General features: G+C 31.9%; 4 protein-coding genes across 6 annotated transcripts; all 4 read left to right on the top strand.

Annotated features, from left to right (window-relative positions):
- Positions 1-45: 45 nt before the first annotated feature.
- Positions 46-7982, top strand: LOC143893655 (putative ATP-dependent RNA helicase spindle-E). The gene is made up of 13 exons (XM_077399266.1): positions 46-239; positions 1027-1159; positions 1398-1713; positions 1787-2244; positions 2423-2780; positions 2965-3131; positions 3440-4082; positions 4203-4543; positions 4787-4999; positions 5335-6012; positions 6098-6550; positions 6768-7099; positions 7175-7982. Exons 2-13 carry the CDS (start codon positions 1058-1060, stop codon positions 7314-7316), a joined length of 4203 nt encoding a protein of 1400 aa, XP_077255392.1. The 5' UTR covers positions 46-239; positions 1027-1057; the 3' UTR covers positions 7317-7982.
- Positions 7983-8353: 371 nt separating this feature from the next.
- On the top strand, positions 8354-14178 carry Valrs-m (Valyl-tRNA synthetase, mitochondrial). Of its 2 annotated transcripts, XM_077399268.1 has the most exons (16): positions 8354-8840; positions 9002-9233; positions 9497-9743; positions 9843-10071; positions 10289-10468; positions 10702-10826; positions 10887-11161; positions 11249-11528; positions 11620-11742; positions 11961-12068; positions 12260-12419; positions 12592-12866; positions 13057-13263; positions 13412-13523; positions 13643-13872; positions 13994-14178. In XM_077399268.1, exons 1-16 carry the CDS (start codon positions 8723-8725, stop codon positions 14060-14062), a joined length of 2970 nt encoding a protein of 989 aa, XP_077255394.1. In that variant the 5' UTR covers positions 8354-8722; the 3' UTR covers positions 14063-14178. The 2 variants fall into 2 exon arrangements, with proteins under 2 accessions (XP_077255394.1, XP_077255395.1); XM_077399269.1 differs by lacking the exon at positions 8354-8840 and having other exon boundaries at positions 9095-9233; positions 9443-9743.
- Positions 14179-14778: 600 nt separating this feature from the next.
- LOC143893669 (uncharacterized) lies at positions 14779-17234 on the top strand. Its single transcript, XM_077399311.1, has 2 exons — positions 14779-14938; positions 15045-17234. The coding sequence occupies exons 1-2, from the start codon at positions 14870-14872 to the stop codon at positions 16383-16385; spliced, it is 1410 nt and encodes a 469-aa protein (XP_077255437.1). The 5' UTR covers positions 14779-14869; the 3' UTR covers positions 16386-17234.
- Positions 16866-19654, top strand: LOC143893665 (uncharacterized). Of its 2 annotated transcripts, none has more exons than XM_077399301.1 (5): positions 16866-17007; positions 17486-17907; positions 18101-18760; positions 18836-19035; positions 19337-19654. In XM_077399301.1, exons 1-5 carry the CDS (start codon positions 16983-16985, stop codon positions 19611-19613), a joined length of 1584 nt encoding a protein of 527 aa, XP_077255427.1. In that variant the 5' UTR covers positions 16866-16982; the 3' UTR covers positions 19614-19654. The 2 variants fall into 2 exon arrangements, with proteins under 2 accessions (XP_077255427.1, XP_077255426.1); XM_077399300.1 differs by lacking the exon at positions 16866-17007 and adding an exon at positions 17039-17173.
- The last annotated feature ends 52 nt before the right edge of the window (positions 19655-19706 follow it).

Raw genomic sequence — 19706 nt, 5'->3', positions numbered from 1 at the left:
TCTTCGGTGAAAGATCTCTCTGCCGACTGGATTGGACAGTGCCCAACAGTGGTGCACGTGCACAGTGCCGCACAGTGCCCTTTTCGAACTCGAACACGTGAGGTGAGGAACTGACCAAACTGACTACTGAAAGAAAAAAGGAGAGAAGAACGCTTCAAACAAAGCATTTGTAGCTAAACTTATTATATTACATCGTATTCAATTGTTACTTGGCCGGTTAGTGAGCACAAGTAAGCACGGTATGTACGCGTGACGTTACATTCGACAGCGTGACTTTCAACAGCGATTGCGACTGATTCAAATTGCTTCTATTACGTATTAGCTAGCTGTATTGAATCTCCTTTTCGGAGTCCAAATACCAGTAATATATAAGAAGAAGTAGTAGTAGTATGTAGTAACTAGTAAGTAGGATCTTATCGAATGTAGAATTTAGTGGGCCTCAGTCAGACACGTGTTGCCTGTTCTTTTCAGCTCAACTTCTTGTTCATCTTTTTTCTCTTTTTCTCTCCAAAATGAAAAGAAAAAGAGGAAAGATGAACTACGCAGAAGTTGGTATATGCGACGTTTTGCGAGAATAAGGTTTCAACTGAAAAGAACAGGCCTTGTACGTAACTTTTCGTGTGTATACGCTTTTTTTTTCCCGGTACTTTTTCCCTATTTTTAAGCAATTTTAAAAATCTGAAAATATTTACAAAAACATTCGTCTACATTGTGCGTGACAATTTTCTAGTCATTTCGATAACCATCATTTATTTGATATTTTCTGGCTGGCTCTTGCAAGTTTTGTGGTTACGAATAGATATTTTATTTTGGCTCGGAGATGCCGTAGACCCACGTATATGCGCACGGAGGTTAAAATTGTCGAGACTCAACGAGTATATTATTTGCATATCGAAACAAGACCGATAACTCAGTTTAATATATTTTTGAACGATATTGTTGTAATTTTGCACAAGTAATTTATTACACGTATTTACAATTATTTAATTTAATATTATTGTAAAATTTTTTATGGCACTTGTGTAGATCACGAATTGCGTGAAATATATTTTTGACCATGGATTCTTCAAGTCGGAGAGACGTTACATCTACACAGTCTGTTTGTGAAGAAACTTTTGTCAAGGATTACACAGAAGCAGAAGCTGAGGAATATTTAAAAGTACAAGGATTATCATTTAATCACGTTATATGTATATTATAATAATATTATTATTATATATTAAATATTAATTGGAGCAATATTAAAATGGGATACTCTGTGTATATATATATATATATATATATATATATATATATATATACATATAATTATTAATATAAATTGAGTTACTTTGAAAGATAGATACTTATTCTGCAAATATAAGACATGTCATCTTATGTTTCTACATTTCTTTTAGTTTATGAATAATAGAGAAAGAGCGGAGAATAGAAAGGAATCCAAGTTAGATATGACTTTCCAAGAATTAGAAGACAATATGCAAAAACTCTATAGGGACGATCTGGCTAAAGTCTATCGAGAGTGCAGTTTTACTTACAGTCCACAATCTAATAATGATCTATCTGTTCTGGCTATGAAGGATAAAATACTACCGATAATCGAGACAAATTCTGTAGTCGTCATTCGAGGACCAACTGGCTGTGGAAAAACCACTCAGATTCCGCAATTTATTCTCGATGCTAATATCAAAAAGAGACTTAACTGCAATATTATAGGTATTTTTTAAATCAGTTTTACTGTTACGCGTAACGTAATAAAAATTATACAAAACGTACAATATTGATATAGTTACGAATCCAAGACGAATCGCCGCGATAAGCATCGCCAAAAGAGTGTGTCGTGAAGGAGGTTGGCGTCTTGGTACCCTCGTGGGCTACAAAGTGGGTATGCAAAAGGAAGTCTCACCTGAAACCCGTTTAACTTACTGCACCACTGAAATTCTCCTACAACATTTGATTCACCATAAGCATTTGTTGGACTACACGCACATTATATTAGACGAAATTCACGAACGTGATCAAACGTTGGATTTTCTTTTACTTGTCGTTAAAAGATTATTACAAACAAATTCCAGACAAGTTAAAGTTATTCTCATGTCGGCAACAATCGACGTAACGAAATTCGCGAGGTACTTTTCTACAAAAGTAGAAAATAATTTGATTCCAGCGCCAGTTATCGAGATACCTGAGAAAAGAAATTTTCAGATTCGTACGTTTTATTTGGACGAGATAAACGATATAGGAAATGTGAGTATAGATTATGTGAAGAATATTTAGAGAGTACGTACTTATAATTTTATGATTTTGTGTACGTGTGTCGATTTGTCCTTTTATTAAATTAACGTGAAATTATTTCAATTTTATATATTAATATTTTAGACGTATAAATTATAAATATATATAACGATAGATTTGTATTTTATAGATACCAGAAGTATATGTCATGGAACCGAAAGTCACTCAAAGCATGATGAAGTTTTGCTCGCTTATTATCAATGCTTTAGATGAAATTGATACAAATGATAACGAAGAAGACTCAACGCCGCCTCAGAGACATGCCGTTCTCGTATTTTTACCAGGAATTTATGAAATTGAGGAATTATATAATTACTTGTCGACTTTCCATGAAAATAAATTATGGGACTTAACAATTTTGCATTCATTGATTTCTGATGATAATGAACAGTATCGCGTTTTCCAAAAACCACCGGAAGGTTACAGACGCATTATACTCTCTACAAATATTGCTGAAAGCAGTATTACGATGCCAGATGTAAAATATGGTAAATATAAAATTTTTATGACGTACATATATATGATCATAATTCTTGAGAAAAGAAAACGACAGTTTACGTACAAAAGAAATATTTCAAATATTTAAAAAAATATAAATAAATATTATTTCATAATATAATATATAATGATAAGTGAAAAGACAGTGGTTAATTAAATACGTATAATTTATAGTGATAGACTTTTGTCTCGTAAAACTGCTGACATTTAATCCTGCAACTCATTATCAAAGTTTGCAACTTTGTTGGGCGAGTAAGACAAATTGTACTCAACGAGCTGGTCGCACGGGTCGTGTAATGGATGGCAGAGTGTACAGATTAGTACCAAAAGCATTTTATGATGTAAGTAGTTTATATAAGAATAAATATTATGCCAGTATTGTGATATGAGACAAAATTTTTATTTGGAATTTAAAACTACGTTTAACAGCATCTGATATGCGCGTGTAGTTTTTTATAGTCCATAATATATAGTTTGTGTATATTGTTGCACGCGTATAAATATCACTTGTAGCGTAAAAAAATAAACTGTCATACATAGTTACAAGAATATAAAATTATAATAATCCATTAAGTTTATATTATTAATTATTTATTATATATTTTTCCATGTGTAATATTTATTAATTATTTTCCCATAAAAATTACAGAGTATTTTAGAAGACCACAGTATGCCAGAAATGCTCCGTGCCCCACTCGCCAATGTCGTTCTCCGCGCCAAAATTCTTGACCTCGACGAGCCACGTATCCTTCTTTCACATTCCCTTGACCCACCTACTCTCTCTAATTTGGCAAATACCATCTTAAGCTTAAAAGAGGTCGGAGCTTTGGTAGACGATGATTCTTATCAACTGTTTGACGGAAAGTTAACCGATCTCGGCAAGATAATGGCACATCTTCCGTTCGACATTCGAATTTCGAAATTAATCATGTTGGGCCATGTTTTTGGGGTTTTACGAGACGCTATTATTCTGGGGGCCAGCATGGCCGTTAAAGATGTCTTTTCTATGGAGCACGGCCATCCTACCGTTTCCTCTTATACGATTCGAAAAAAATGGGCTCACGCGTCTGATAGCGACTGCATTGCCACCTTAAATGTTTATAAGACGTGGCAAAATGAAAAAGCTAACCGTCGATTAAACACTCCGCAAGCCGAGAGACAATGGGGCCGGAGAAATGGACTTCAGATAAAAGCCTTGCGTGAATTAGATGCTCTGGTGAACGAGATCACCATTAGGTTGCTGAGATTTGGAATTAAAGAAAGTATAGGAGTTAATAAAGTCATTTGGCAAGGTATATTTAATTATTTAACGTTCAAGTTTTTTTGAATTATTTATTAAAATATTAAATTATTTGATTATTATTTTTCTTATTTTCTAATTATGTTTAATTATTTTTCTCATTTACTTCTAGGTGTAGATCGCGATTTCGTTCTTAAAGTCGTACTTGCTGGAGCTTTCTATCCCAATTATTTCGTCAAACGTTTGCAAAATCAAGAAACTTATGAAGATAATATTTCAACGACTCTCAGCAGTTTAGATCCCATGAAGACAGTTTGTTTAAGAGGTTGGCCAATGAAACAACCTGGATATTTATATGCTAAGAAATTTCAAGAGATTTTTTCCAAACATCTAAGAATTCCAGAAAAACAAATAGTAATATCTTTTAATGCATCGCGTATTTACGTGCAATTTCGCGAGAAAGAAACGGCCATTGACGACAGTCTTCAAAATATATCGGAGTCTGTTTATCAGGTGATTATATTAATATATTTGCTTTATATAAATAACATGAATGAGAGTAAAATATCATATGTACATGCACATATGTATATATAATTAAGCTATGATATTACATAAATTTATTACTTAATGTCTATGTGTAAACACAAATGAATATAATTATAAAGAAATATATATGATATAGTATAGATATTCGGATTATGTAAAACAAAAATATTTTAGTATTATTCTAATATAATAACATTTATTTATCAGGCCGTCATGATGAAACAATGCAATATCCCGATTGAAATAAAGTTGTTGAATGTAAAAGAAGCAAATGAGAGGGCGAGACATTATGATGTCCATAAATTCGAACGGAATTTTTTCTTTCGTAGAAATGTTAGGAAGATAGAAAACAACGTTTCTAAAATTAGACCAACATTGCCAGGACTTGATGTAACTTTTATACCTTTATTTATACAAACTGTAAGTTTTCTTTTATTTTATTGGTTAGTAAAGAATAATTTTTATATAAAATTAAAAGAAATTTTTTATATAGGTCTTTAATTTTTGTAATTAAAAAATATTTATAATAATTAAAATAACGTGAATTATTGTATGCATTGTATTTTACTGTCTGCTACAATAATTAATAGATCCATTGCTTATCTACGTACTAGCATAATAAAACTTTTATTTCGTCTCTATTAATTAAATATTTATTTTTTTGTAATTTTATATACATATGTATATATATATATATATATATATATATATTTTTTTTTTTTTAGACGTAATATTTTTACACGTAATATTTTTAGATTATTAGCCCTGGATATTTCTGGGCAACTCTTGACGACGATACCACTCGTTATGAATTGCGAGTTATAGAAAAGAGTCTCAACAAACATCCTTTGAAAAAATTTCTCTCTATCCCAAAAACCTTGACCATAATCGCTGCCCCTATAGAAAAGAATAACTTTTCGACTTTTCATCGTGCCGTAATTAAAGAATTCATCTCAGAAGTTGGAGAATTGGTCGACATTTTCTTTATTGATCACGGTCGTTTTTCTAGAGTACGATTAAGTGATCTAAGAGAAATTAATAATTCTACGATCTTAAATATTCCTCCCTTAGCATTTTCTTGCAATTTGGCTTTTTTGCGACCTTCAAATCAAAGTAATGTTCACCAATGGTCGGAAAGATCGAGAAATTATTTTGTGACACAAATCAAGGAAAACGAAAAGATATTTGGAAAAATTTACTCGGTTGTTGATAGCGTTATTAACTTAGAGTTGATTGTGGTTAATAAGAAAGGAGAGAGATTTAATGTTAATGAGGGTTTGATTGAAAAAGGATATGCTGTAAAGAGGGAAGAAACCTATTTATCGAAGCATAATCATGAATTAAGGACAGATATAGATATGGTTAACGCAATGTCGATAGAGGAGAAAAAGTTTTACGAAGAGGAACAATATGACAAATATTGTTTGTTAGAAGTACGTAGAGTAGTTGAACTTTGGATGAAGATTTATGGTAGCTATTTGTTGAAAAATTAATTTAAAAAATTTTATACTTTTATAGTATCCTACGCCACCTAGAGAAGAGGATTGCAATTTTAGCGTAAAACTCCAAGGTCCAAATTCTCCCTTAGAAATGGAGTTGATCCAGTTGACGTTGAGTGAAAACGTGAGGAAGATACGTGTAGAAATGAATTCCGTCAATTCTGTTCTTTTAGATAACGATCTCAATCAATCGAGACGTCTTTTGGTCGCTCAGAACATCACTCAATCCGTAAAAAATTATCTAACGTTAAGAAATACCACTTTTCTGCCAAATATTCCTGGACTTGCGGCATTGCTCGCGCTAATTTTTGCACCGCGTATGGAATTGAGATGCAATCCTCGCAAAACTTATTATACGGGAGCTTTATGCGGTTTGGGCCCGATAGATACGTGCATTAACCGGGCTATGTTTCCCGATCACGATATGGAAATTCCATTTGACGTAGATATCACGATGGATGATGTGAAAGAGGTATATCATCTTCATAAATAATAAACTGATAATTTCGCAATACTTATCGTGAAATTTACATAAGATATTACATAAGATTGCTCATTTTCTGCTTCCCATCAATCTCCATTAATTTTATAGATGGATTATATAATTATAATGTTTTTCTATTATTATTACTTCATTTTTTACTCCTCTCAGCTTTATAAATAATAACATTGATCATCAATTTTTCTAGATAAATAAACTGCGTCACTGGATGAATACCGGGATGCGTTTAGATAACTCCAGTGACGAGGATATTATAATGTGTCAAAATAAAATCAGACACATTTTGCTGAACGTGAGAGACAAACAAAGACAATTGCGAGATGCAAAAGACGACGAAATTGATCGTCACAGCAATAAGTGGAATCGCTATAACAGACCACATATTTTGCCGTCCGTTCAAAAATCTGTGATAAAATACGACGTATATCCGTTGCACAACGCGTTAGAACTACGCGAAACAAATGAACAGATGGAGGAGATGGTTCAGCATCTCTCACAATTACAAAATCTTGCCTACGAGTATGTATAGATATTATATTTTTTTTCTGTATATATTCTTAGATTTATATTTTATATATTTTTTTTTTGCCCCAGGGATGCACACAAAATGGCAAACGTGGCTGCTTTTTGTAAATTATGTGGAAAGGAAACGTTTGGCCTATTGGAGCTACGTTATCATCTTCATTCGGAGCAACATGCAGAGAATGAGAAACTCTTGCAGCATCAACTACATTAAGAGATTACAATGAAATCTGGAGAAGTGTTGGTTCTGGATTTTTTTTAAATTTCCGATACTCTATTTCAATGGTATAAACATGAGAAAGCATTTTTATGCATTATTTTTTTGTTCACCTTATGTATTACGTAATTATATAGCGAACGTATAGTGAGAACAGAATTCTCTGACTTATTATTAGAGAGAAATGCAGTTCTAGAATAAAAGAAGATAAAATAGAGACATTCTATTGATTCATGGTAACAATAGGAGCAATTTACTTAAGTTTGTGATAGTGTGGGTATACCAAAAAAGTCATTTTTTTACGTATATTTAATTATGTGTTATCTCTACAATAGATAACATATAATTTTATTATTTCTTATGTTAATTAAAATAATACGTCGTTCTCTTAAGAAGGCGTTTGCTAAAAAAAGAGATAATTTTTGTTGTCATCCATTATTTACATTGCCAATACGTGATCTCCATATTTCAATTTCTTTGGCCAATTAATTAATTTAATTATAATATTACTTAATTTTTTTTTTTTTGTTCCTTTTTATTTTTATTTTTCGAAGATTCTATATAATTATATTGTTGACAGGCAAAAGCTACATATGATCTATCTACATATGTACGAGTATGTATCACTATAAATAATGCACATTTTGTAATTTTTAAGAATACAATGGAAAAAAAACGCATTAATGTGTGCTGCGAAATATTTGTTTTATAAACACATCGTCCCTGTAAATCACATTTTTCCACACATATCTCTGTTCCTATATATTACTAAACTAATGAAAATTTCAAGAATTGTAATCCTCAGAATTTGAGTTTCGAAATTTCAATGCAAAAATCCAGAAGTCTCGAAAATCAACGAAATATGAAGAGACGATATAAATCGAAACTTCAAATGGCGAAAATCAATTGCGTTATTTAAAATTTAAAAAATTTTTTCAAGTTTTAAAAATTATGTGATGTTGAGAATTCATAAATTTCATCTTGATACATCAATAAGATGGATTAATGATTACCAACAGTCGATGAAGTTCCAAACGTTAATCATACCGATTGTAAATAATCTGCAGCTGACATAAGTTTAAAAACACTTGAAAATTAACAAACGATTAGAAGAATAAAATCAAAAAGAAACAGAAACAAATAAGAAGATAAGAAATATGTGATTTTAAGAATTTTTATTCTTTATCAATTATAATAGGTATAAGGGTTTGGGGTTAGGTCAGGTTATAGTTATACCTCGTGCATTCGCATGATTGGAAATTTTGTGAAGAAGTGTGTATTATGCTGAGAAAGCGAAAACTATATACATATGGCTAGTTGATTAATAAATTTATTAAAAACACGAGTTTTCGTTCGTTACTTGTAAATTTCATTATAATTCTCACAAGAACCAAGTAATAAAAATGAAACATACGTTGTTCGAACGCCTTTTTCTACATGCGAGTTTTTGCTGTCGGAGATTACGTTATTGTACTTCTCCTGCAAATGCAACAGAATCATGGAACAATAAAAGACTAACAGGTATTTTTTCTATTATCTTACTTTTTTTACACCCAGATTTGCATACATTAAAGCTTGCAAGTATAAGTGAATCAACTGAAAATTATCAATTAAAAATTAATAAGGATCAACTGGAAAGTAATATCTTGTTGTATTAATCTATAATTTATATTAAAATACAGATTTTCCTGCAACTTTTAAGCCAAAGGATGTAGAAAAAGGCTGGTATGACATTTGGCAATGTAATAAATACTTTGCGTCATCCAGGATAACAAAGAGAAGAAACAACAATGCGCAAGAGGAAAAGAAAGCCAAAGAATCCTTTAGTATGGTTTTACCACCACCTAATATTACGGGAATATTACATCTGGGCCATGCACTTACTGTTACAATCCAAGATGTTCTGGCGAGATGGTTAGCAAAAGTATATAGTAAAATAATGATAATATAATAATAAACGAACACATGTACATAAATAATAGTATATGTGTAACATACGACATACGGCATGATATTACAACATGATAGTTTGGAATACCGTCTAATAACGTAATATATGTTTATTATGTTATTACACATTATATATTATGGAATTTTTATCGCGCTACATTTATCTATTATAGGTAAATTTACCGTTATTATGGATTTTTCTCTACTGCTCACGCACATACACACAGGCACAGAATGAAGGGTCATCCAGTATTGTGGATTCCGGGTCTGGACCATGCGGGAATTGCAACACAGGCGGTAGTGGAACGTACGTTGCTGCATACACGCAACATTACACGACAAGATGTGGGCCGTGCCGAGTTCACGCGACTGATCTGGCAGTGGAAGACGGAAAAAGCCGCGATTATCAAGGAGCAGTTGAAAGCCCTCGGCGCTACGCTCGATTGGGACAGAGAATACTTTACCATCGACGAAGTAATATATTTTTCTGTTGCGCTATACTAAAATTTATTGTTACAATTACATTTGTCGTTTTATTTATTTGTAATATTATTGAATTTTCATTTATCGCAGAATCATAGCGCGGCAGTGACAGAAACGTTCGTACGATTAAACGAGAGAAATCTGTTGTACAGAGCCAGAGACCTTGTTAATTGGTCGCCAGCTCTGCGCAGCACTATCTCAGAAATTGAAGTCGAAGACTTTGTGGTGAACGGCAAGACACGACTCCACGTACCTGGCTATGATACCAAGATCACCGTCGGCCAACTAATCAAACTGGCCTACCCAATCAGAGACTCGAGTAATTTAAATAAGCACAAATAAGAAATCATATGAATCTTTCTCTCTCTCTCTCTCTATATCTCTCATATATATATATATATATATATATATATATATATTATGCATATAAAGAGATAAAAATAATCAAATGTTTTCTAAAAGCCTGTTTTTTAAATTTAAATTTTAATTTTAATTTCAACTTTCTGATAGATTTGTAAATTTTTTTGGTTTCGCAGAGGAAGAACTGACAATTGCAACAACTAGGCCTGAGACAGTTTTTGGAGATGTAGCGATTGCTGTGCATCCAAACGACGATAGGTATTCGAGATATATTGGTCGGCACGTTTTACATCCCATAAGAGAGACTTTTATACCCATCATAGCCGACTCTTCGGTCAAGAGAGAATTTGGCACTGGTAAAAATTTATATAGAATAAATTGATAAATTAGAATAAATTTATGTAGGATATTTAATACAGAAACAAAAATTATACAAAAAAGCAAATTTCTAGTAATTATTCTGGATTAAAAATTTTATTTATATCATAACTAATTTATATATAACTAGTTTACATATTTATTTTTTACTTAATTATTGATTTGTTAATTATTTATTTTATTTGATTATTGGTGAGTATTTGTTTTACAGGTGCAATAAAAGTTACACCGGCACACGATCGCTTAGATTACAACATCGCCAAAAGACATGGCTTGCCAGTTATCAGAGTTATTGATGAAGATGGCAACATGACGGATGTATGCAAGGAATTCAAGGTGTGTGATCCCGTCTAAGATTTATATTCATTTCTTATTATTAATAATAAATTGTCTCAGGGAGTTCCGAGATTCATCGCACGGAGAAGACTAATGAATCAATTGTTGACGCGAGGCATGGTGAGAGGTGTGGAAGATAATCATCGGATGATACTGCCATTATGTTCGCGTACACATGATGTGGTTGAGTATTTGCCAAAGGAACAGTGGTTCTTGCGCTGTGCGACAATGGCTAAGCGGGCATGCGAAGCCGTGGCGAATGGTGAACTAAAAATCAATCCAAACGATGACGGCATTCACGAACAAATGTTGTATAACTGGCTCGAAAACCCCAGGTAAAATTATCATTTAATTATTAAATAAATAAGTAAACTTGTTTGCACAAGAATAAAAAGTTCCTTTTTTTTTCTTTTTTTTTCCAGGGACTGGTGCGTGTCGAGACAGTTGTGGTGGGGTCATCGAATTCCGGCGTATTCCATTATTCATGGTGATCGTAAAGACGACGATAGTGATAGTGATATTTTCTCCACCAGTAGCAATAGCACCACTTCGTGGATAGTCGCACGATCCGAAGAAGAAGCGCGTTCTCGCGTACGAGAGAAATACGGAGACACAGTGAGCTTGCGTCAAGATCCAGATGTCCTGGACACGTGGTTTTCCTCGACAATTGTGCCATTCGCTACGCTTGGCTGGCCGAAAATTGTTAGTCTCTTTATTATTCTTCTCTTCGGTATATATATATTTTTTTATTAGATATATAACTTATTTTCTTACATATCACAAAAATTTATAGACGGAGGATATGGCAAGACACTATCCGCTAACACTGATGGAAACGGGCCATGATATCCTTGTGTTCTGGGTGGCGAGGATGGCGATGCTAAGTCTGGAACTGACACAGCGTTTGCCATTTAAAGTATAATTATACAACAGATATACATTATTTATATCCGTTTTTATCAGTATTTTATGAGAATCTTAATTAACTTTTGTATATTGTATTAGCAATAAGTAGTCCGATCTATTCATCATTGAGGCGTACTACTATAAAATTTAATATTGTAAAGGGACGATATCATTAGTGTGCTTAAATTGATAATACAGTTGATAATTATAAATTATGTATGTGTGCAGGAAGTTCTACTTCATGGCGTTTTATGTGACGGCAACGGCAAGAAAATGTCTAAGAGCTCTGGCAATGTTATCTCACCAGAAAACATTATCAATGGTTGTACCTTTGAGGTGAATATTTTCGAACGTATAGCAACAATTATATTATTTGCCTTTATTTACTTATAAAATATAAAAGTTCTTAGAATCTCTGTAAATAAAAATTGATTAAGTACCAACAAACTGGAATTATTTAAAAAGAAATATAGTGTGTTGTAGTTCTATTATTTTAAAATTGATTAGAATATGCACGTATAATGCAGGAATTGAACGAACAAGCAAGACACAGTCACGCGGCTGGTATTCTGAGCACCGAAGAATTGCAGCGAACGTTGCGTGTTAATACAAAATCGTATTCCACGGGAATACCAGATTGCGGTGCCGATGCTTTGAGACTATCATTATGTGCGCGTAATGTTAAGAGTAAGCAAATTAAGAATCTTAAAAAATAGAAAATAAGAACGTTGTAAGAGAATTTTAAAATCTTGTTAAAAAAAATTTTTTTATTTCAAGAATCGAAAAAGTAATGATTAAGTTTGAATAACGAGATAAATATTTTATTATTATACTACATATCTTGTCTCTTTTCCTATAGATCACACCATCAGTTTCGATGTGGATGATTGTCGGACAAGCAAATATTTCTGTAACAAGATCTGGCAGGCAAGCAAATACGCGTTACTGATGATAAAGGAGGATCAACTTGAAAATGAAGGAAAGGATAATCTGAACGATCTTGATCAATGGATTCTGAGTCGATTATCGTGGATGGTAGGAACAGTGAACGATGCGTTTGCCCAGCGAAATTTTCATAAAGCAATCGCTGCGATTCGCCAATTTCTGCACTATGAATTCTGCGATTTCTATGTGGTATGATATAAATGTGCAATGTTATTTAATATAATGTAATAATAATATTTATAGGGTTTTTATAAATTTGTAAATTCTGTAAAAAGTAAAAATATTAATAATTTCAAGATTTTGATCACTATAACAATAATTTGGTTTATATAATTAATTTTAAATGGTTTAAAAATTTCTTTTATATTTTTAAACATAGGAGGGTACAAAATTTGGATTCAAAAGCGGTAATTCCGTTGGACATTCCAACACTCTTGCGAAATGCCTGGAAGTGTCATTACGCATCCTCGCACCTGTTACACCCTATCTGTCGGACGATTTATATCTTAGACTTGCCAAGAAGGGACTTCCAGGATTTCAGTCAGTTGCCTCGTTGCTCGAGACTTCCTATCCCATGCCATGCGAAGTATGTGAACTAAATACTCATTATATTATCACTTTTTTATATAACTTTTTCTTACTGTTTTTATCCTAAAAATGCTACTACACATGTTAAATAATTTATTTTCATTTATTTTTTATTCTCATTTCTTCTTTTAATATTCTTCTAATAGTTTGAACATCTGAGAGACATTACGTTGGAGGAAAGAATGCGTGAACTCGTGGATGTGATAACGGCGATCAGAAGCTGCATGGCGAACGTGAGCAAAAAGTCAAATCCAGAAGGTAAGTATTGATACGTGGCGAAGTAGATATATATATACATATATATATATATATATATGCTAATTAAATAATTTAAATATATAAGGTAAATTTTAATAAATGTGCTTTTATTTGCATAGTTAATATTCTGGTTGGCAATGTGCACGATTATGATTTTTATCAGAAAAATGTGAACCTGATCAAAGGAGTAAGCAGAATCTGGAACGTGTCTATTCATTTAACAGAATCAGCAAATAATGGCACGTTTAACAGGTTGACAACGACACAAAACAATACGTCCAATGATGGCAGTGTTTATACCATCCAATATATGCATACAACCGATTGCTCATTACTCATCACAGCTATGGTAAGTGAAAGAAAAGATGGTACTCGATTCTACTTTAATATAAATTAAATGTTATACATTTATATCATAATTATAATTATTTTTTGCATATAAAGGATTTATCATATGTGTCATTTTCCAGGATACTTCGATATTGGAACAAGTTAAGAAGAATATTGCGAAGAGGAATAAATTCGAAGGAGTGTACTAATTATATTATAAGAAGAAGAAAGTTAAATAGTACGCGTACAACGTTATAGCTTCCATTCGCTTACGTCCCTCACCTGTGAATAATGTAATTAATATATAAATGAAAAACTATTCATATATATTTGGTTGTAGTCCTGCTAAAGGCAAAAAATTACACAAAATTACTGCGAGAAATAATGTGTGCGGACACCTTTGATTCAACTGAAACACCATGCAGTTCAGTTTAATTAAATTCAGTTTCTTCGTTCTCTCAAACTGTATCTTAATAGATCGAGTTTAAAAGTCTAATTTGAGCGTTGCGAACGCTAAATATCCATAAATATAAAAAATATCAATGTGTACATTCTGATTTATATTTTATACTCTTTAGAGAGAGAGAGAGAGAGAGAGAGAGAGAGAGAGAGAGAGAGAGAGAGCTTTGAGAGATTTATTTTCTCTCTCTGATATAAAAACAAGAGAGGCAAAGAGGACAGATTTAACACATTTTATCTCTTTCTAAGTGGCATGATTGGTTGGTTCAGGGGAAAACTCCAGGCATCGAGGGCTGTGAGTGGCTGTGGTCAAACGGGACGCTCCCTTCTGTTTACCAGCGCGAGTTCTGATTGGCTTCTGCTTTCCTGCTTTCTGCTATTCTGCCAAGGTGTGAATTTTTCCGAAGAGCGTGGTTCTCGTACTTATTACGTTTATGAAAATATTTCTGTGTGATAATATTAGGTTAGATTGGTGAAATTGAGCTACACAACTGGACTGGAGCCGTCGTGAGGTGTATTGATAATTAACCTATATTTGTGACATAAATAATTGAAAAATGATTATGGAAGCATTAAACGAGCATTTGGAGGCTTTGGCCGGTCATGTTTTCGATAACGACAAGCTGGTAATTCTATCGCGATCATTTATAAATAATATATTCTGTTGTATTTTTTTTTTACTTTTATTATTCTATATAATATTTAACGCAATGGTATTTTTACTATTTTTAGGTCACTTACAAATGGCTAAGCAAAGAGTTACATGTCCACGTTAACATAGCAAAACAGATCTTATGGGAATTCTATCAAAAATATCATAAAAGCAACAACATTGAATGCACATATTTGCTAATAGGTCTTCTAAAGGATAAAGGAATGCGTGTGGAGGTTGTTAAAGAATCCGATGTACCTAAGGCTAAAGAAAAGTTCAGTAAAATTATGTCAGAGCACCTCTACAGCGTCCACAAACCGCTTGCAGATTTGGAACTGCTTGCCAGTTCTGGTTCTGGCGATATAAATTACAGCGCGATAAAGTGTGATGCCTGCAAAGAGCGAAGTGATGAAGAAATGCAACTGTTACGTTGGGGTACAGCTGCTAAAAAGGTTATGGAAAATACGACAACGTCAAAATCTACAAATTCACGGAATCCATCGAAGACTGAAAAAAATTCAATAACAGCAAAGAAAAATGGATTTAATAATCTATTTAATATGGCTGGGAGATCAAAGAGTCCAGAAAAACCGAACGCATCCTTCCAAGAACGTGATAGAGACTCGATGAAGAAAGATAACCTTTGGAAGAAGAAGGATTCGGTGAAGAATGAAGATTCAACCGAGAAAGATCAAGCTTTAATGGAGGAAACTAAAGAATTAATAGAAAAAGATAAAAACACCGTCGAAAAGGATAAAAACTTTGTCCAGAAAGATAAAGATTCTTCAGAAAAGACTAAAAATTCAACCAAGAAAAATAAAGGCTCCAAGACTACGTCTACCGCTAAAAAAGTATCTCCCCAAAGTACGTCTGTGAAAAAAGGAAGCTTGAATAACTTTTTTGGAAAGTTGACGTCTCCTTCAAAATCTATAGAAGTTACATCGTCAGAAAAGAAAAATGATAATGCTAAAGAGGACGTTACCGAAGAAAAAGTGAGTAAAGAAAAGAGGAACGTGCAAGGAAAAAAGCGGAATAGGAGCAAAGAAACGGATGAAGGTGCTAAGAAACGGAAGAGAATTGTTATACAGAACGATTCCAGTGATTCAGAGGTACAAAGTGATATAGAGATGGAAGAATTAGTTCCAGAAACAGAGCCGGAACGTCTTGAAAAACCAAAGAGTCCCTCTCCACCAAGAATAAAACATGAAAATGGCAAAAGAAAAGTGTTGAAGTTAGTTAACAAAACTTATAAAGAAGGCGAATATATTGTAACAAAGAAAGAACATGTTTACGTAAGTTGTTCGGAAGATGAAGAAGAAAAAGAAGAAGAGATGAAGAGAAAAGAGAAAAAAGCAGAGGCTAAGATAGAGAAAGTGAAGAAAAAGCAGTCCACGTTAACGGATTTCTTCAAGAGGTCTTAGAATTGTATAAAAAAAAATTGTCTAAATATTTATAAATATAATTTTTATAAAAATAAGTGATATGAATGTAATGCATTACTTATTAATATTGATGATATAATGTGATATTAATGAATATCATATATAATATTGATAATAATAATCTTTTGTAATGCAATAGTTGTGGCTTTGAAAATATTTTTTATCTACATAATAATGAATGATAATCAAGTATTTGTTTAATTTATTACTTGGAAATTTTAATTGAGCTATTGGTCATTATAATAAAAATGTTGCTTGGAATTAATAACAATGTTTTCTCGAGTACTATTCAACAATCAAAATTGTTTGATATAAGAATATTGCATTTTTAATACTTGGAACATATTTTAAGAATGAGACATTGGTCTTAAGTAGATTAAAATAGATTGAAATAAATGATAGATTAAATTAAAATTATTATCGCATACGTGTTGATTTTTTATACATCATGTTCCAGAATCATCAAGAAATTATGAACATGTCGATAATTGATTAAATTAAATTTATCATATCTACATTTTTCGTAACAAGATGAGTAATATGTAACGGATCGCATGGTTGACGCACTTATCAGATATGCTATCAGAATCAGCTATAGTAGGTGTGTATCTACTATGATTAAATATGCGATCATTTAACGATAGCCTGCGTGTGAAGTTACAGTGCGGATATCATGATGTTTAACATTATTACATTGTTGCTTTTATTTCTATGCAACCAATGTTTGTGCGATATATGTAAAACCTGTGTATGTTCTAATACCTCAAGTAAGTCCAAAAGATAAGAAGATAATATGTATCAGGAGAAATAATAAACAAATACATGATATATTATTTTTATTATTATATCCGTACTACCAATTATAAATTAGTTAGTATTATGCTTTTCAAAAGAAAAAAAAGTTTATAAAAAGATTTAATAAATTACGAAATAAAAATAATGAAATTAATAAATGTGTGGTAATATATTTTTGTTATATATTATCATTGTTATTATAAATAATAATATCATAACATGATTTGTGTGATACGATTAATAATATAATTCGTAAATGTCAATATAAATCGTTGTTCTTGCAGATGCAGGACCAATTATTGATTGCCATGACAGACACTTAGGAACTAACGAAGTTTTTAACTTCGATCTTCTCACCTTAGATAAGCATCGACCACTAAACAAACTTATTCTTTCAAAAAACAATATAGTGCTTCTACCCATAAATGAACTAAAAAACTTGAAACGTTTAAAAATATTGGATCTGTCTCAAAATCAACTGGATAATATACATTCGGATATCTTTAAAAACCTAAATGAGCTCGAAGATTTAGATTATTCTAGTAATTTACTTTGGGGCTTTGATATTTCTATTCTTAACACAGTTTCTTCTCTCTCTAAACTTAATTTGAGTCATAATCACATCAACACGTTGGAGAAAAGCTCAGAAAATGCAACAACAAAGTTGAAAATTCTTGATGTATCTCACAACAATCTCATTGATCTGGTAATATGATAATTTTTATAGCAAAAAATTAAAATCTGACAAAAAAATTTTTAGTGAAATTTATAAATGTGTGCGCGCGCGCGCGCGTGTGTGTGTGTGTGTGTGTACATACATTACATGTTAATTAAAATTATATAGTTATTATAACTCTAACATTACTCCTATTAAATTCATTTACTTTAATATTTTGCAGAACTTTCTCGATGGTATGCTGGAGTTAGATCACTTAAATCTCTCTTTCAACAAATTGAACACTCTCCCGGCCAATTTATTACTTAATATGCAGCAGCTGAAGATTCTTCGCGTTAACAATAATCAGCTTCTCTCTTTAAATTTCCAAAATCTTCCATTGTCACTGTTGGAACTTCATACGGAAAGCAATTTTATTAATACCGTGTCATTCCAAAAATCATCAATTCATACCTTAAACATTCAAAACAATAATATTTCTAACATATATAACAATTTAACATTACTGGAAGAATTAAAAAATGTAAATATCAGTGGAAATTCCTTATCAGACTTTCCAGATATTTTCCTAAAGAATTTGGAAACGCTAGATCTATCTTTCAATGATTTAACAACAATACCTAAAACCATTTCTATTAAAAATTTTCCAAGTTTAAAAATCTTTAAAGTCAATGGAAATCGTCTGAGAGATATAAAAATTTGGTCTGAACTGAATTTGGAAATATTCGAAGTAAAATTTGTAGATACAATTGAGAAGATTGACAAAGAAACACTTCTAATGTTAAAAGAAAAGACAAATATTTGCATTAATGTGACTATTTCGAGTAATACGAAATTGAATGTGATTGAGGAAAATGTTTTTCGACATATGAATATATGTTCTGTAAGTATTTTATATAAAAGAAATACTTTTTTTCTCTTAAGAGACATTTATTAATCCTTTATTTTCATTTTTCAGTTAGATTTGAGCAATAATCGCTTTACTCACTTGCCAGCAGAGCTATTTAATATAAACGTTTACAAAAACGTTTCAAATTTGAATTATCTCATTAATCTGCAAGGAAATCCATTTATTTGCAATTGTTCATTGCAATGGATGTTGAACGAATTAGTGCCAAAACTTTACATTAGGAAACCTAGTCTTTTAGAAGACTTGAGGTAACTACATAAGTCATTATACATATTGAAAATATTTTAGAACTTATTTTAAATATATTTAATGGCTTAAACTCTTATTTCTTTCTCGATGTATTGAATTAGTATTGTTAAGCTAACATATAACAATCACTTTATTTTACTTTTCGTTTGTAAAAAAAAAAAACACAAATTAATATCGTTATATCTAAACTTTCAAATTAATCTCCATCTTTTTTATTATTTTTTATTGTGAATATCATAACAGTCATAAATGAATATGTCCTATTTTTCACAATTTATTAATATAATATAATAAAATTAGATGTGCTGGTCCACCTCCATTAGCCAACAAAAGGATGATTCATTGGTACAAATGGAAGGGAGAAGTCTTTTGCGATGAGTTTTCACATTTTTCGGAGAGAATGACTGTTAACGTTGCAAGTAGTTCTAACAAACAGGTTGTGACGTTCAGAACTGGTCCTGGAATGATTGCTGTTCTGGCTACGGCAATCGCACTGCTCGCAATTCTAACGATAATCGGCATTCTATTAACTCGAAGAATGATCGCGAAGAGAAGACGAATCAATCGTAGACTTTAAATCTTTTTATTTTTACAAAAACATGAAGACTACTATTGAGATCTTTTATTATTTTCTTAGCACAACTTACATAATATGTAATTTATGCAAGTT

The sequence above is a fragment of the Temnothorax americanus genome, unplaced genomic scaffold, assembly GCF_048541705.1.
Source record: "Temnothorax americanus isolate GAGA-0224 unplaced genomic scaffold, ASM4854170v1 Scaffold124, whole genome shotgun sequence".
NCBI lineage: Eukaryota > Metazoa > Arthropoda > Insecta > Hymenoptera > Formicidae > Temnothorax > Temnothorax americanus.
Note: the sequence above shows the minus strand (reverse complement) of the source record. Positions and strands in the feature narration are given on the sequence as shown.

Excerpts from the sequence above, each read along its gene's own strand:
- LOC143893655 (XM_077399266.1), top strand. The coding sequence starts at position 1,058 with ATGGATTCTTCAAGTCGGAGAGACGTTACATCTACACAGTCTGTTTGT. Across the intron at positions 1,714-1,786 it reads ACTTAACTGCAATATTATAG|TTACGAATCCAAGACGAATC; the intron begins GTATTTTTTAAA and ends ATATTGATATAG. Across the intron at positions 4,083-4,202 it reads TAATAAAGTCATTTGGCAAG|GTGTAGATCGCGATTTCGTT; the intron begins GTATATTTAATT and ends ATTTACTTCTAG.
- Valrs-m (XM_077399268.1), top strand. The coding sequence starts at position 8,723 with ATGAAACATACGTTGTTCGAACGCCTTTTTCTACATGCGAGTTTTTGC. Across the intron at positions 9,744-9,842 it reads AATACTTTACCATCGACGAA|AATCATAGCGCGGCAGTGAC; the intron begins GTAATATATTTT and ends CATTTATCGCAG. Across the intron at positions 10,469-10,701 it reads CAAGAGAGAATTTGGCACTG|GTGCAATAAAAGTTACACCG; the intron begins GTAAAAATTTAT and ends TTTGTTTTACAG.
- LOC143893669 (XM_077399311.1), top strand. The coding sequence starts at position 14,870 with ATGATTATGGAAGCATTAAACGAGCATTTGGAGGCTTTGGCCGGTCAT. Across the intron at positions 14,939-15,044 it reads TTTTCGATAACGACAAGCTG|GTCACTTACAAATGGCTAAG; the intron begins GTAATTCTATCG and ends TACTATTTTTAG.
- LOC143893665 (XM_077399300.1), top strand. The coding sequence starts at position 17,080 with ATGATGTTTAACATTATTACATTGTTGCTTTTATTTCTATGCAACCAA. Across the intron at positions 17,908-18,100 it reads ACAACAATCTCATTGATCTG|AACTTTCTCGATGGTATGCT; the intron begins GTAATATGATAA and ends AATATTTTGCAG. Across the intron at positions 18,761-18,835 it reads GACATATGAATATATGTTCT|TTAGATTTGAGCAATAATCG; the intron begins GTAAGTATTTTA and ends TTCATTTTTCAG.